This window comes from Pseudophryne corroboree, chromosome 2 (assembly GCF_028390025.1).
Source record: "Pseudophryne corroboree isolate aPseCor3 chromosome 2, aPseCor3.hap2, whole genome shotgun sequence".
Lineage (NCBI taxonomy): Eukaryota > Metazoa > Chordata > Amphibia > Anura > Myobatrachidae > Pseudophryne > Pseudophryne corroboree.
The window spans coordinates 114,190,698-114,208,502 of record NC_086445.1 but is presented as its reverse complement, the minus strand read 5'-3'; the positions used below and the strand labels follow the sequence as shown (position 1 = coordinate 114,208,502).

At 49.3% G+C, this 17,805-nt stretch overlaps 1 protein-coding gene across 3 annotated transcripts in view; it reads left to right on the top strand.

Moving 5' to 3' along the window:
- The first annotated feature begins 6,923 nt into the window (after positions 1–6,923).
- Positions 6,924–17,805, top strand: part of CENPJ (centromere protein J) — a 74,606-nt gene continuing 63,724 nt past the window's right edge. Inside the window, exons 1-3 of one of the 3 annotated variants that reach the window (XM_063951620.1) lie at positions 6,924–7,254; positions 11,640–12,131; positions 12,915–13,038. In XM_063951620.1, the coding sequence (XP_063807690.1) occupies positions 11,715–12,131; positions 12,915–13,038 (541 nt within the window). In that variant the 5' untranslated portion in view covers positions 6,924–7,254; positions 11,640–11,714. Of the gene's footprint in view, positions 7,370–10,106; positions 10,179–11,639; positions 12,132–12,914; positions 13,039–17,805 lie in introns of those variants that run through there. The other 2 variants (XM_063951619.1, XM_063951621.1) reach the window with 2 other exon arrangements.

Below are 17,805 nucleotides of genomic sequence, written 5' to 3'. Positions count from 1 at the left end.
CCGCCGCGCACCGCACCGCAATCCTCACTGCCACTAGAGGTAGGGGGGGGATGGGTCACCACGTCCTCCTCAGACAGCCGCAGGTTTAATGAATCATGTCTCCCTCCCTTGCCCGATTGGCTCCTCCTTCACTTTTATAATCCTCTCTGCAGCCGGGCAAGGAGGACATCGTTCATTAAACTTATAGCCAATCACAGTGCAGTGCGTCCCCGGGGACCCACCCTTTTTTTAAAAACGAGTCACTGGTCCTCAATTTCGGGTAAAATACGCGCTATAGCGCGTTTTTGCGATCACTGTGATGTATATATTTGTTATTAAAAAGGATATGGATTCAATATATATTACAAAGTACAGTATACCTATAGTTACATGGTTACACTCACACAGTAAGCAGTTAAAACATAGTTAAAACACAGTTACATATAGTTACAGTTAAATGCCAGCGATACAATACCATATCTTTCTCATATAAATTTGTCCCTCCATATGACTCTCTCTCTCCTCTGTAAAATCATGCTGAGACTTCATCTTCCTCTGAGACCAAAAAGGAACTAACTTCCTGTGTGGTCAGCAGAGTATTATCTCTCATTCATGATTGAGTCACTAGTTTCTTTTTATGTGCTGAACATGCTCAGCCCTTGGGGACGTCCAAAGGGGCTGGCCTGAGTTTCCTGTTTGGAACTTCTATTGTTCTAATAAAAGTGATTTTAGCTTTTATACATGTAATCATAATTCCGTGTTGCAATGTACTACAACTTAATAACAAGTATCAAATTAATCTACACATTAAGCTGGTTGCTTCAATAGTAAACATGACAGGTCTATCTGGTTCCGTTCAAATAATACACATACATGACACCACTTCATTACATATAATTTTAAATCACCATGATGTCTGGCGCTTGATATTATTATAATTATGTACTGTATGAAATAAGTGTCGAATCCATCTCTGTGGCATGTCCATGTAAATGCGTGTGTTACCATATTTTGCTGTGCTCGCTGCGCATATTTGCAAGTATAGCGACTCATATGTGTGTAGTTTGTATGTTCTCTTGATGTAATATTTTTTTGACTTCGACAACTCCTTTTTGACGCAGGAGAACCATCATCTCCGCCATCACCTTGGTGAATACCCTCGGCGCCGTGGAGAGACCGAAAGGTAACATCTGGAATTGGTAATGGCAATTCTGAACCGCGAATCTCAGATAAGCCTGGTGAGGAGGATAAATGGGAACATGCAGGTAAGCATCTTTTATGTCTACAGACACCATGTAGTCCCCCTCCTCCAGACTGGAAATCACTGCCCTCAGTGATTTCATTTTGAACTTGAATCGTTTTAAGTAGAGATTCAGATTTTTCAGGTTTAGGATCGGTCTGACTGAGCCGTCCGGCTTCGGAACTACAAAAAGGCTTGAATAAAACCCCTCCCCTTGTTGTGACAAAGGTACCAGGACTATGACCTGATCCTGACAATTTTTGGATTGCCGCTGTTACTGCTTCCCTTTCTGGAAGAGAAGCTGGCAAGGTCGATTTGAAAAATCGGCATGGGGGAACGTCTTGAAACTCCAGCTTGTATCCCTGGGACACTATTTGCAACACCCAGGGATCCAGGCCAGACAGAATCCAACCTTGGCTGAACAGTTTGAGACGTGCCCCCACCCGAGCGGCCTCCCGCAAAGGAGCCCCAGCGTCATGCTGAAGATTTGGCAGAAGTAGGGGTAGACTTCTGCTCCTGGGAACTTGAAGCTGCTGTGGACTTCTTTCCCTTTCCCGCAAAGAAGGGGGAACCTCTCGCTTTTTTGTATTTATTGGGCTGAATGGACTGCATGTGCGGGTGATATGTCTTTTTTGCCGGTGAAGGCACAGAGGGCAAAAATGTCGACTTACCGGCGGTAGCCGCTGAGACTAACGCATCCAGTCCATCGCAAAATAAGGCCTCACCTTTATATGGGAGAGCCTCCATATTTCTTTTGGAATCTGCATCCGCGTTCCACTGGCGAATCCACAACGCCCGCCGAGCCGATACTGCCATGGTAGCGGCTTGTGAACTCAAGAGTCCAATATCTTTCATCGCTTCTAGCATGTATGCGGCAGCGTCTTTGATATTCCCTAACTTAAGGAGTATCTCATCTTTATCAATCGTGTCAATTTCTGATGACACGCTTTCTGACCATTTTTTAATAGCGCAACTCACCCACGCGCAAGCCTGAGCAGCGTACCATTGGCAACATAAATGGATTTCAATGTAGTTTCCATCTTTCGGTCTGCCGGCTCTTTTAGTGAAGCCGTGCCAGGTGCAGGGAGAATTACCTGTCAGCCAGAAGCAGAGCCATGAAACTCTTCAGGAAGTTGGTTCCTACTTCTGCCCCCTCAGTCCCACGAAGCAGGGAGACTGTTGCCAGCAGTAGAGCTCCCCTAGAGTGCATCCAGTCTGCCTGGGCACATTTCTAAAACTGAGGTCTGGAGGGGGGGCATAGAGGGAGGAGCCAGTTCACACCCATTGAAAAGTCTTAAGAGTGCCCATGGCTCCTGCGGAACAGTCTATAACCCATGGTCATAAAGTGGACCCCAGCATCCTCTAGGATGTATGATAAAGATAAGGACTGTAAATTCCATAATTACAGATGCTTGTGAGAGATGAATCCCTCACCTTGGATTACAGCATTGTTTTCTTCTGTAGGGATGGCCAGGCATCGACCATTGAAGTTTAGCAAACGTTTGTTTGCTACTGATGGTCAATGTTTGCCACTGAAGGCAGAAATGCAATGTTTCTCCATCATCTATAAGCTCTGCCCTCCTGTCCCTTTGTGCCACATGACCCTTATTGTGCTGCTCACCCAATGGTTAAACCATCTATGATTTGATATAAATGGTTTCATGTCATTGAAGGAAAGTACAAAGCTGGACCATTCTGATGGCCATCTCTACTTATCCCTGACTGATTATTTGTGGTACAGTATTGTACAGGAGTGAAATATTTTCAATATTATGGCAGGGAGCATAGTGATGACTCCCCCAACCCCACAGCGCCAAGGGATAGGGAGCTTTGCCCAATATGCACTTAACCCCCTCTTCACTGATTGGCTCACCATCTTCAAAGTCCACAAGCAGTGCAGTCAGGGCCGGTGCTTCCATTAGGCAGCTGCCTATGGGCACAGGGACCTGAGGGGTGACTCACTGAGGCTGCCTGGTAGAAAAATGAAGGATGTATCTGAAAGAGAGACATCCTTCTTCTACGTCAGGGGTCGTCACCGGTGGGCATAGGAGCAGTGCAGTGCCATCAAGCAGCTGCTTAGGGAATCAGGCACAGGTGACTCCCAGCCATAAAGATTGGTGTCAGGAAGAGAGGACGGAGACCTGACACGGTCATGCAGGTGCCAGCGAGAGAGCCAGGTCCTGCAGGGAACAGGACTTCCAGATTCCCTGCAGGTTTCATGGTGCCATTGCGCAGAATGTGTAGTTAGCTCATGAGTTCTTGCTAGCACCAACCGCTAGACATTGCTAAATAGCGTCTGACCGGAGCCGTCCTCACAGCACAAGATAGCCGTGGGCAGAGGAGGAGAAACTAATGAGGTGAGAAGAGAATTTCCCCCAAGCATATACAACACTGAACAGCCGGCTCAGTGCGGAATCCTGTATCCCCGCCCCCTTCCTCACCGATATTCCCAGGTCCTTTGTCACCCCCCCCCCCAATGTCCTGTGTCCCCCCCCCCCCACTCCCTCTTGTGCCCATGTCCTGTCACCTCCTCCAACTCATGTCCCCAGGTACTGTGTCACCCCTTCCCCCTTATGTGTCCAGGTCTTGTGTCAGCCCCCGATCTCCTCAGGTTCCGTGTCCCTCCTTTCCCTCTCTCCACCCTCATGTGCCAGTTACTTTGTCATGTTCTCCCCCTTATGTGTCCCATTTCCCCCCTGGTGTCCCTAGGTTCTGTGTCCCTCCTCCCGAATCACCTCCTCATGTCCCAGTGCTTGTGTCACCCTCCCATATCCTGTGTCAACCCCCCATGTCCCCAGGTTATGTGTCCCTCTTCTACCACTCTCCACCCTCATATCCCCAGGTCCTGTGTTACGACCTCCCTCTCGTGTACATGTCCTTTGTCACCCTCTTACACTCATGTTCCCAGGTCCTGTGTCATCTCCTCCACCTCATGTTTACTGTACATGTACTGTGTCATCTCACCCCCATGTCCCGAGGTTCTGTGTCCCGCTTCTCCCACTCTCCCCCCTCATGTGCCCAGGTCCTGTGTCACCACCTCCCCCTCTTGTTTACATGTCCTGTGTCACTACCCCGTCCCCAGGTCCTGTGCGCCCCCCCCCCCTAAATGTCCCTAGGTCCTGTGTCACCTACTCCCCCTCATGTATCCATGTCCTGAGTCAGCACCTCATGTCCCCAGATCGTGTGTCCCTCCATCCCCCCTTATGCCCTCATATCATGCTTCACCAGGCTCTTCCATCCCTGCAGGGGGGCAGAAGGCTGACGTTTTGCCTAGGGTGCTGAGAAACCTTGCACCGGCCCTGAGTGCAGTGGTTAACCATTCGATGGTCATCCCTATTCAACCAGTATCATATGCAGGTATCCAAAAGAAAAGTCAACCAACAGGTGGAGCTATAAAGATCAGGACTTCTTTGTGAATGGAGCACTATCATGTTGCCTCAGCAACAGGTAACACCCGTGCAGACAGGGGCACAGGTAACCACACGCCCATACAGAGGGGCACAGGTAACCACATGCACATACAAACAGGGGCACAGGTAACCCATAACAGCACACAGGCAGACTTGGGTACACAGGTAAGCCCATGACTGCAAAGAAAGGAGCACATGTAAACTCGAGACCGCGAAGACAGGGGCGCATCAGGCAAACACATACCCGCACAGAGACACACACAGCCAATCCTGTGCAGATGGGGACAGGAGCGGATTTAACCCCGTGCTTCACGTGTCTTATGGGAAATTCGCTAATGGATGGGGGCGCGCACACACAGGTAACCCCGTGCCAGCAGACGGGGGAGCACACAGGTAACCCCGTGCCCGCACATACCGGGACACACACAGGTAACCCCGTGCCAGCACAGACCGGGACACACACACAGGTAACTCCGTGCTAGCACAGACCAGGACACACACAGGTAACCCCGTGCCCGCACATACCGGGACACACACAGGTAACCCCGTGCCAGCAGACGGGGGAACACACAGGTAACCCCGTGCCCGCACATACCGGGACACACACAGGTAACCCCGTGCCAGCACAGACCGGGACACACACACAGGTAACTCCGTGCCAGCACAGACCGGGACACACACAGGTAACCCCGTGCCTGCACAGACCAGGACACACACAGGTAACCCCGTGCCCGCACAGACATGGGAACACACAGGTAATCCCGTGCCCGCACAGACATGGGAACACACAGGTAACCCCGTGCCCGCACAGACATGGGAACACACACAGGTAACCCCGTTCCCGCACAGACGGGGACACACACCGGTAATCCCGTGCCAGCACAAACCAGGACACACACAGGTAACCCTGTGCCCGCACATACAACAGGGGAACACACATGTAACCCTGTGCCCGCACATACAGGGGAACACACAGGTGGTAACCCCTGCCAGCACAGATGGGAACACACAGGTAACCCGTGCCAGCACATACGGGGGAACACAGTTACCCCGTGCCAGCACAGATGGGAACACACAGGTAACCCCGTGCCAGCACAGATGGGAACACACAGGTAACCCCTGCCAGCACATACGGGGGAACACACACCGTTAACCCTGTGCCCGCACAGACATGGGAACACACAGGTAACCCCTGCCAGCACATACGGGGGAACACACAGGTAACCCCGTGCCAGCACAGATGGGAACACACAGGTAACCCCGTGCCAGCACAGATGGGAACACACAGGTAACCCCGTGCCAGCACAGATGGGAACACACAGGTAACCCCGTGCCAGCACAGATGGGAACACACAGGTAACCCCTGCCAGCACATACGGGGGAACACACACAGGTAACCCCGTGCCCGCACAGACATGGGAACACACAGGTAACCCCTGCCAGCACATACGGGGGAACACAGTTACCCCGTGCCAGCACAGATGGGAACACACAGGTAACCCCTGCCAGCACATACGGGGGAACACAGTTACCCCGTGCCAGCACAGATGGGAACACACAGGTAACCCCGTGCCAGCACAGATGGGAACACACAGGTAACCCCTGCCAGCACATACGGGGGAACACACACAGGTAACCTCGTGCCCGCACAGACATGGGAACACACAGGTAACCCCTGCCAGCACATACGGGGGAACACACAGTTACCCCGTGCCAGCACATATGGGGGAACACAGTTACCCCGTGCCAGCACAGATGGGAACACACAGGTAACCCCTGCCAGCACATACGGGGGAACACACAGGTAACCCCGTGCCCGCACATACAGGGGAACACACAGGTAACCCCTGCCAGCACAGCCATGGGCACACACAGGTAACCCCGTGCCCGCACATACAGGGGAACACACACAGGTAACCCTGTGCCCGCACAGACATGGGAACACACAGGTAACCCCTGCCAACACATACGGGGGAACACACAGGTAACCCCGTGCCAGCACAGATGGGAACACACAGGTAACCCCGTGCCAGCACAGATGGGAACACACAGGTAAGCCCGTGGCCACAAAGATGGGGTCACATAGGCATACTTGCCTTCCTGACCCTCTCCATGAGGGAGAAAATGCTCTGTTCCTGGACTTTCCTGGTAATGTATGATTGCCATCACCTGTGGTGAGCTAGTTAATTGATAAGAAAGGTGTTTCACCACAGGTGATGGCAATCATACATTACCAGGAAAGTCCAGGAACAGAGCATTTTCTCCCTCATGGAGAGGGTCAGGTAGGCAAGTATGCACATAGGTAACCCCGTGCCCGCAAAGAGAGGGGCCCACACAAGTAACCCCGTGCCCGCACAGACGGGGGGCAGACACAGATAGCCCGGTGCCCGCACAGACAGGGGAACACAGACAGGTCACATTACTATACAGGAGCTGATAGCCCTGAGCGCCAGAGGAATCTCTTCTCCCGCCGGCGACCACACCCGGCATCCTTTGCATCACTTAACGTACTTTTCGCAGGGGCTGCTGGGAGACGTAGGCACTTCCTCCTCTCTAATCGGTTCACATCTTCTACCCGGATCAGAGCACAGGACTACATTTCCCGGTATCCCTCGCGGCGCACTGGTGTGTACAGCTTTGTTTGCACTGGGCTTGGCAATAGTAAAGAGTAACTGGGTATTTAATACTTGTTCTGTGCCTGGGAGACTGGGCAGCAGCTACAGCGCAGCAGGTATTGGAGGTAAGTAGATTAAAAGTTACTGTGCACTATGAATCTGGAGATGTAATTGCCGCAGTGTGCCTATATGCACTTTTCCCATACACTCACACTGTGTCGCTGGCACTGCAGCGTTGTGTGCATAGGACCTATAGGTTATATTTATAAATACAAATAAAAGCGTTGGTAAGGGTTTAGCATGAAATACTGGCCCATATGTCTGCACCTAACATTGCTGTGCATGCATTCCACCTAATGATGCTGTCACAGTATTGTTTAATGATCTGCTGCAAAGTTGTTGGAAATTGTAATCATGTTGTATTTAGTAACATTCAACTGTTTTTTTGTTATTGTTACTAAAAATTGGGATCCTAGTATTTGCTTGCTATCCCTTGAGTATGAGACTGAGTTAAAAGTAACATTAATCTAATTGATAAGCGCAAAGTGATGATAACGCATCAGCCAATCATTACGGATTTGAAAAATGACAGAAACTGATTGGCTGATGCGTTATCACCTTGCACTTATCACTGCTTCTTCAGTCCTTCTTCATGTTTGATACATCTGCCCCAATGTTCCTCTTTGCCTGAGGATATCTGACATAACCTTTTACAATACTATGAATGTGGGTCTTTGTACATCTATGTTGACAGAGTCCTCAATTAGTGTTTAACGATGTTGACACAACAGCGGTCATTAGAAACACTCCTCTAGTATTGTGTGTCCTCTTTTTAAATGACCAATGTAAAACATCAGAGAAAACTTACATTATAGACAGGTTACTGTGTTATGGGAGTAATGTATTCAGATCCTCTTTTGCGGAGAGAATAAACGTGGAAGTAAGCAGGAAGTGCTGTATAGGGAAACCCCTCTCCCTGCTCAGTGTGGGCCTAATAACGGAATGACATGCAAGTTGCCCATAATTGTCCGGCATAGCGTGCATGGAACTAAATGCAGCTATTCACCGACATGCAGTGCTGTAGACGTGTCACAGCTGTCATTATCAGTGTGCACTATCACCAGGGTTAGTCCTGGTACAAAGCGATTAGTCTGTGAATAGGTGTAATACGCACAAGGATGCATCACCCACAATCCTGTAGACTCGTCCTCCTCACTGTACTTAAGGTGCATACACACGGAGAGATTTTGACTGAGAGATTTCCCTTGAACTGGCAGTAGGAGATTTTGACTAACTTTACCAGCGATTTTGGCTATGGGCGATTTTGGCTAACTCATTTAAGCAAGGGGATGCTTTTTCTTTTCCAGCGACCTAGCCAAAATTGACCTGCCTGCACAGTCTATTTTTAGCAGCGATAGCGACCTGGCGGGGACGCGCATCGCTATCGCTGGCTGTGTACACGTGGAGAGATATGCACTAACTTTCTGAGCGATTTTGACTATATAGTCAAAATCGCTCAGTTATATCGCTCCGTGTGTATGCACCTTTAGCCTGCGTGAGTTTATTCCTGTTCAACCTCAAGTGGAGATGCATTCAGTATGGCCCTGCATTGCACGCAGGTTCTGGCGCATGTTCACAGCTCAAACCGCACAAGATGCGCTCCACAAATAGACTTTTGATCCAACAGCTTTTATGTTTATAGTAAATGCAGGTTCTGTTTAAGTTGAAACAACAGGGGCGGTAAGAGGGGAGGGTGCGCATGTGCAGTCTCTGCGTGCCCCCTCACACCAGCGCAGTCGCTGAGTAGAATTTGGCACTGTGTCAGTGTCACTACTGCAAATATGCAAATCTCTAGGAAAATCATTGTGATTTCTGCAGTACTGGACTCTGGAGAGGTTAGTATAATGTATGTGTGACGGGTGTGCCATGCAGGGCAGCCATCATGGGGGGGACTGTAGGGACTGGTGTCCCGGGCCCTTACAGAGAGGAGGGCCCACCCCTGGCTCCTACTGCCAATACCTGCAGAGCTGCACCAGGCTATAAAACAACAGCAGGCTGATGCAGAGGGAGGACTTCTTAAAACAAGCCTTCCCTGTGCATGAGCTCTCTGTGAACCATTCCTGTAGGTCTGCTATGCTCCACCTATATGTAACATCACACAGGGGTGGAGAGGTACAGCAGAATTTTTTTTTTCTTTCTTCTTTTTTTTTTGAGGCAGGGGCCCTGTCTATTTTGTCAGTCCCGGGCCACACAATTTCTGATGGCAGCCCTGGTGCCATGTGACACCCCCCCCCCCCTCCCCCCCCCCGGGACTCAGAATTCCAAGTCCACGGCACATCCTACATCCGATAATGAATGCCCATGGTCCAGAGCCTGCCCTAACCAATATGATGCCCTAGGCAAGATTTTGGCTGGTGCCCCCTAACACTGCCGCTAGTTCTGCAGGACATGCCTGGCACGAGTAAGCTGGCTGTATCTGCATATGAAATGCTACATTACAGTGATTTCCAGGAATACACTGCAACGTAGCATTTCGTATGCAGATACAGTCTCAGTTACACACAGAATATAGGCATGCCGCATATCATTTTAATCTGCAGAAGCTACTGGTGCCCCTATGAATACCAAATGCCCTAGGCATTGCCTAGTTTGCCTATGCCTAGAGTCGGATCTGCCCATGGAAAGCACTAACCAATGCAGTCAGGCCAGGTTTATTACGCAGCTCCACCCTTGCTGAGCAACTTAGCTGGGTTAAAATGTATCAGTCACCTTCTAAACTTGCTTGTTTAATTATAACCTATTTATTGTTTTTTCTTTGCTACACAGTACCCATGTTATATGTAGTGGATGAGCTGCCTCGGAACGAGCCCTCTACTATAACAACCCAAGTCAGCTCACAAGTCAGACTGCTGTTATACACTTACTAATCTCTTGGTAACAATACTGAATTTCCAGAAATGTCTTCTCATGCTCGTATAAGTTATACATTGATTTCTCATGCTCGTATAAGTTATACATTGATTTCCTCTTTACAGCAAAAAGAAGCAGCTTGGCACTATGGCTCTAATTCAGACTGCGATCGCTGCAGCGGCAACGATCGTAGTCTGAATCCCTATCTGGAGTGCACCCGCGTGCGCACCCAAGGAGCTCAGTGAGATGCTAAAAGCATCTCAGGGCTGCGATCACCTCTGCCTGATTGACAGGCAGAAGCGGTTGAGGGGCGCGTCATGCCAACGGCGTTAGAACGCCGTTGGCAGGGTGCGGACTGGACAATGGAGGCGTGTCCGGACCGTTGCGGGGGTGGGCTACGGCGGCTGCGTGACGTCACACTCAGCCGTTGTGCCCAGGCGAGTAGCGGCCCGGAGCTGTGCTGGCAGGGAGCTACTCGCCAGGTGCACAGGTATCGCTTTTGCACCCTTGTGGGGAGGGGGGGTGTAGGGCATCAGACATGCGTGGTCAACAATAATCAGTATAATTAAGGGAGCGAAGAAGGTGTACACTGAACTTTTTATGGTCATTTGAATTTTATAGTCATTTAAGCATTCGTGATATTCACTGTTTATGGCACATGATGAATGAGTTGAACTCATATTTTAAGTTTGTTTTATATTGATGAATTACATGTTATGAATATTTTCATTAAGATCAATCCAGTCATTTCTCAATTTTAGCGCCGCTATTTGTTTTTGTTTATCTTATTCCAGGAGTGACTCACCTGATTTTTCAGCGGCAGCTTAGTGTTACAACCACGTATCAAGCGCCTGTTTTACCTTGGTAAAAGGTTTCCTTTGCACCCCCCTCCCGCACGTCTGAGAAACTGGTCGTAGATGTTCTACATTTAGCAAATCTACGATCAGATCTGAATTTCCGCCCATGTCCTGAAGTGGTGCTTTCTACATATTTTAGAGCCATGAACCCTGCTGGCTTTACAAAGCAGACCCCGGTAGCTTACTTGCTTGTCATGAGCTATCTGCTGCCTTGCCAGAGAGAAATCGCCAGGAAGGTGTTACACTAACTAGGTACCTCCCAAAACTGATTGGTAAATGACCAACAATATCATCCAATCAGAATGCATAAAACCATTTAGTGGTTATCCAACAATGTAACTAGTGAATAATGGGCAGAGCATATCCACCAATAAAATCATAGCAGCAGTCACTGTCTAATGGGTATCTACCACTTTAAGTGGGGAATAGGTAGCACTGTCCACCAATGAGAGTGACAGAGCAGAGGTTTGATCTCCTAGCAGATGGGACCCAGCTGGAAAACAGTCGTGCTTGGTTACTTCCACTATTTATGTGTTCTATTTCCTACCGGTGGCCTAATGATTTTCCTGCAAAAACTGAACTTATATCAACTGATTATATTGACATTATTTGTTTTTCTATATTTTAGATTTTAATGATTCCAGAGTGAATCATTATGGAATTAATGGTGCAGTTTCCATAGAACGTTCCTAAAGTGTGGAATATGCCAGAAATGATTTCTTCTCCAGAATTCAGCAGTGAACCCAATTTCATGGCACAGTACATGTCCAGTATCACCCGTGCGGGTGTAATTGTAAATCCTGCTTTCCCCAATCTGGAATCACATGAAAACTTGCAGGCACCGAGGCCTTCCAGTGCCCTCTCAGGTTTGCATGTGCCGGTGCCTCTTGCTGTTCTGAGTGAGGACCCTTCGGAAGAGCCGGATGGCGATTATAAACCACCGCAACAGAAGTCTGACCATGTTGGGGAATTGCGTTTGGATACAATAGGACAGACGTCCACCTATAAAGACATGGAATGGGAAGGGAGTAGGAGTTGGCCACAAAGTAGGCCGCTGTTCAGAGAAGATGAAGTGTTGAGGGAAGAACTGAACGATCCACTCTTAAAAAAACTGGAGCAGGTAATGTGAAAGGTGTATTTTATTTCTGTCTAGTGTGTAACGTAATAGGGTTGTGAGGATAATGGCTGATGGAGCATGTTGCTTTTACTGTTTACTTTGTAATTTGCATGTAATAACTCATCCCCCTGATCATTGTTCCGTCAGGGAAAATATATGGCTGCACTCGAGGCCATGAAAAGTAGGATTTATTGGCTTGTGTTTTGCTGAGGGCGAGTTGTTGCTTTTGTGCTTATATTTTAATTAAATGCCCGTGTCACTCAGAAATATCTGTTGTACAAATGTGGCATCACGGATTGTTGGTTTGTGGGAGTTCCTGCATTACCCAGAATGGGGTGGGCACGAGTGCCATTACTGCTGATAATGGCTTCTCTCACACCAGCCCTCTGACTGCGAGAGCAGCCATCAGTGCTGGCGGCATTATACGCCTACCCCATGCTCGGTGCAGTAAAGTGTGACTGAGAATGGCATGCACACTCACACCCACGGGACTCTTGTCTTACGTGCCAATGCCCAGTTGCTGCCCATCAACGTCCATTCAGCTGTCGGTGAGAAGCACCTGAGATACGTGCAACTCTGTATCACTCACTTGTCGCTCTATAGCTACGTATGTTGGCTGAAGTGCATTCGCACTTTGCTAAAACTCCAGAGAAGCGGCCGCATCCGGACTTGCGTGGACTCAAGTCTGTTTATTTTCAAATCCCTTCTCAAAGGTCTTTATTGTACGAAGCATATGTGTGTCCGATAAACATTCTGTTTATAGTACATCATATTTTTTCTTTGCAGCTAAAAGAAATCCAGCAGCAGAAACAAGAGCAACTGAAACAGCAGCAGATGGAGCAGTTACAGAAGCTGATGGACGAGCAGAAAATGCTGCTGAACCTGGTGTCGTGGCAGTCTGCGTATTCTGGTGGGTATTGGCCCTTACTGTCCCTTCTGTTGTACAGCACTACAGGCCTATCAAAGCTAAGTGCTGCCCTCTTTGGCACTTAAAGGCCTTTCTGGCTGACAGTCCCGGCGGACAACTGGCCATCCTTCATTGTGACCAAACTCATGAAGCTGTCCCAATATCGCAGTAACTAAAGCCGAAAGTGGATACGATACCTGAAAGTTATTACCTTAAGCTTACGAAGATATTTACTAGGGAGGATTTAAAGAAAAGAGCCTCTATTGGCCTTTGTGTATAAAGCCATAATTTGACAGCACAAAGAGGCTTCAACAGGCGTTTGGGGGCATAATGGCCGCCAGGTCGCATCTTATCTGGATAACCATGTGCGTGACCAAACTGAGCAGTTAGATTGTCTCTTTACAGCGAGGGAGGGTGATCAGACAGCAGGCAATACAACAATAGGTTACTGAACTGCTTCATTCACCTGGAGACCATCAGGGAGCTTCTCTTACAGCAGCGGTTCCCAACCCATGGTACGTGTACCCCCGGGGTTACGCGGCGGAGTGGTCGGGGGTAATTTAAAACAATACCAGTAAGAAGCCTCTCTTCAGAGCCCCCGGACGCTGTCGCGCTTGGAGGTCCTCACTAAAACATGTCCAGTCCTGGATGGAAAACAAATTGCTGGGTGCCTTGTACAGAATTCTATGTAAGTGCGCAGAGATATTATAGGTCGGTGTTTTACCCGCTGCGGTTAGATTATTTATTTCTCTAACGTCCTAGTGGATGCTGGGACTCCGTCAGGACCATGGGGAATAGCGGGCTCCGCAGGAGACAGGGCACATCTAAATAAAGCTTTTAGGATCACATGGTGTGTACTGGCTCCTCCCCCTATGACCCTCCTCCAAGCCTCAGTTAGGTTTTTGTGCCCGTCCGAGAAGGGTGCAATCTAGGTGGCTCTCCTAAAGAGCTGCTTAGACAAAGTTTTTTTTAGGTTTAAATCTCAGTGAATCCTGCTGGCAACAGGATCACTGCATCGAGGGACTTAGGGGAGAGATTTCCAACTCACCTGCGTGCAGGATGGATTGGAGTCTTAGGCTACTGGACACTTAGCTCCAGAGGGAGTCGGAACACAGGTCATCCTGGGGTTCGTCCCGGAGCCGCGCCGCCGACCCCCCTTACAGACGCTGAAGATCGGAGGTCCGGAAAGCAGGCGGCAGAAGACTCCTCAGTCTTCATGAAGGTAGCGCACAGCACTGCAGCTGTGCGCCATTGTTGCTACACGTCTCACTGATTCAGTCACGGAGGGTGCAGGGCGCTGCTGGGGGCGCCCTGGGCAGCAATATTAAATACCTTTAGTGGCGAAAAATACATCACATATAGCCATTAAGGCTATATGTATGTATTTAACCCAGGCCAGTTTTCTTAAAACCCGGGAGAAAAGCCAGCCGAAAAAGGGGCGGAGCTTATTCTCCTCAGCACTCAGCGCCATTTTCCTGCTCAGCTCCGCTGGTGAGGAAGGCTCCCAGGATTCTCCCCTGCACTGCACTACAGAAACAGGGTAACAAAGAGAAGGGGGGCATAATTTGGCGATATTGATATATTAAAAGCGCCTATATCAAAAACAACACCTTCTAGGGTTGTTTATATACATTTATAGCGCTTTTGGTGTGTGCTGGCAAACTCTCCCTCTGTCTCCCCAAAGGGCTAAGAGGGTCCTGTCTTCGATTAGAGCATTCCCTGTGTGGCTGCTGTGTGTCGGTACGTGTGTGTCGACATGTATGAGGACGATGTTGGTGTGGAGGCAGAGCAATTGCCGGTAATGGTGATGTCACCCCCTAGGGAGTCGACACCGGAATGGATGGCTTTAGTTATGGAATTACGTGATAATGTTAGCACATTACAAAAGTCAGTTGACGAAATGAGACGGCCGGAAAACCAGTTAGTACCGGCTCAGGCGTCTCAGACACCGTCAGGGGCTGTAAAACGTCCCTTACCTCAGTCAGTCGACACGGGTACCGACACAGATGAATCTAGTGTCGACGGTGAAGAAACAAACGTATTTTCCAATAGGGCCACACGTTATATGATCACGGCAATGAAGGAGGCTTTGCAGATCTCTGATACTGCTGGTACCTCAAAAAGGGGTATTATGTGGGGCGTGAAAAAACTACCTGTAGCTTTTCCAGAATCAGAGGAATTGAATGACGTGTGTGATGAAGCGTGGGTTAACCCAGATAGAAAACTGCTAATTTCCAAGAAGTTATTGGCATTATACCCTTTCCCACCAGAGGTTAGGGCGCGCTGGGAAACACCCCCTAGGGTGGATAAGGCGCTCACACGTTTATCAAAGCAAGTGGCGTTGCCGTCTCCTGATACGGCCGCCCTCAAGGATCCAGCAGATAGGAGGCTGGAAACTACACTGAAGAGTATATACACACATACTGGTGTTATACTGCGACCGGCAATAGCCTCAGCCTGGATGTGCAGTGCTGGGGTAGTGTGGTTGGATTCCCTGACTGAAAATATTGATACCCTGGATAGGGACAGTATTTTATTGACTCTAGAGCAATTAAAGGATGCGTTTCTTTATATGCGAGATGCTCAGAGGGATATTTGTACTCTAGCATCAAGGGTAAGCGCGATGTCCATATCTGCCAGAAGAAGTTTATGGACGCGACAGTGGTCAGGTGATGCGGATTCCAAAAGGCATATGGAAGTATTGCCATATAAAGGAGAGGAATTATTTGGGGTCGGTCTTTCGGACCTGGTGGCCACGGCAACTGCCGGCAAATCCACTTTTTTACCTCAGACCCCCTCCCAACAGAAAAAGACACCGTCTTTTCAGCCGCAGTCCTTTCGCTCCTATAAAAACAAGCGACCAAAAGGACAGTCTTATCTGCCGCGAAGCAGAGGAAAGGGTAAGAGAGGGCAGCAAGCAGCCCCTGCCCAGGACCAGAAGCCCGCCCCGGGTTCTACAAAGCCATCAGCATGACGCTGGGGCTTTACAAGCTGACTCAGGAGCGGTGGGGGGTCGACTCAAGATTTTCAGCAATCAGTGGGCTCGCTCACAAGTGGACCCGTGGATCCTGCAGATAATATCTCAGGGTTACATGTTGGAGTTCGAAAGGTCTCCCCCTCGCCGGTTCCTAAAGTCTGCTTTACCAACGTCTCCCTCAGAAAGGACGTCGGTATTGGAAGCCATTCACAAGCTGTATTCTCAGCAGGTGATAGTCAAGGTACCCCTCCTACAACAGGGAAAGGGGTATTATTCCACACTATTTGTGGTACCGAAGCCAGACGGTTCGGTAAGACCTATTCTAAACCTGAAATCCTTGAACCTGTACATACAGAAATTCAAGTTCAAGATGGAGTCACTCAGAGCAGTGATAGCGAATCTGGAGGAAGGGGACTTCATGGTGTCCCTGGACATAAAAGATGCTTATCTGCATGTCCCAATTTACCCCTCACACCAAGGGTATCTCAGGTTCGTGATACAAGACTGTCATTATCAGTTTCAAACGCTGCCGTTTGGTTTGTCCACGGCTCCTCGGGTCTTTACCAAGGTAATGACCGAAATGATGGTTCTTCTACGAAGAAAAGGCGTATTAATTATCCCTTACTTGGACGATCTCCTGATAAGGGCAAAGTCCAGAGAACAGCTGGAAGTCGGTGTAGCACTAACCCAGGTAGTGCTTCAGCAACACGGGTGGATTCTGAATCTTCCAAAATTTCAATTGACCCCGACAACACGTCTGCTGTTCCTGGGAATGATTCTGGACACGGTTCAGAAAAAGGTGTTTCTCCCGGAGGAGAAAGCAAGGGAGTTATCCGAACTTGTCAGGAACCTCCTAAAACCAGGAACTGTGTCAGTACATCAATGCACAAGAGTCCTGGGAAAGATGGTGGCTTCTTACGAAGCAATTCCATTTGGCAGATTCCATGCACGAACATTTCAGTGGGATCTGCTGGACAAATGGTCCGGATCGCATCTGCACATGCATCAGCGGATAACACTGTCACCAAGAACAAGGTTGTCTCTCCTGTGGTGGTTGCAGAGTGCCCATCTGTTAGAGGGCCGCAGATTCGGCATACAGGACTGGGTCCTGGTGACTACGGATGCCAGCCTACGAGGCTGGGGAGCAGTCACACAGGGAAGGAACTTCCAGGGCGTGTGGTCAAACCTGGAGATGTCCCTTCACATAAATATACTGGAGCTAAGAGCGATCTACAATGCTCTAAGCCTGGCAAAACCGCTGCTTCAGGGTCAGCCGGTGTTGATCCAGTCGGACAACATCACGGCAGTCGCCCACGTAAACCGACAAGGCGGCACGAGAAGCAGAAGAGCAATGACAGAAGCGGCAAGGATTCTGCGCTGGGCGGAAAATCATGTCATAGCACTGTCAGCAGTGTTCATCCCGGGAGTGGACAACTGGGAAGCAGATTTCCTCAGCAGACACGACCTTCACCCGGGAGAGTGGGGACTCCATCCAGAAGTCTTCCACATGATTGTGAACCGTTGGGAAAAACCAAAGGTGGACATGATGGCGTCTCGCCTCAACAAAAAATTGGACAGATATTGCGCCAGGTCAAGAGACCCTCAGGCAATAGCTGTGGACGCTCTGGTAACACCGTGGGTGTACCAGTCAGTGTATGTGTTCCCTCCTCTGCCTCTCATACCAAAGGTACTGAGAATTATACGGAAAAGGGGAGTAAGAACAATACTAGTGGCTCCGGACTGGCCAAGAAGAACTTGGTATCCGGAACTTCAAGAGATGCTCACGGAGGATC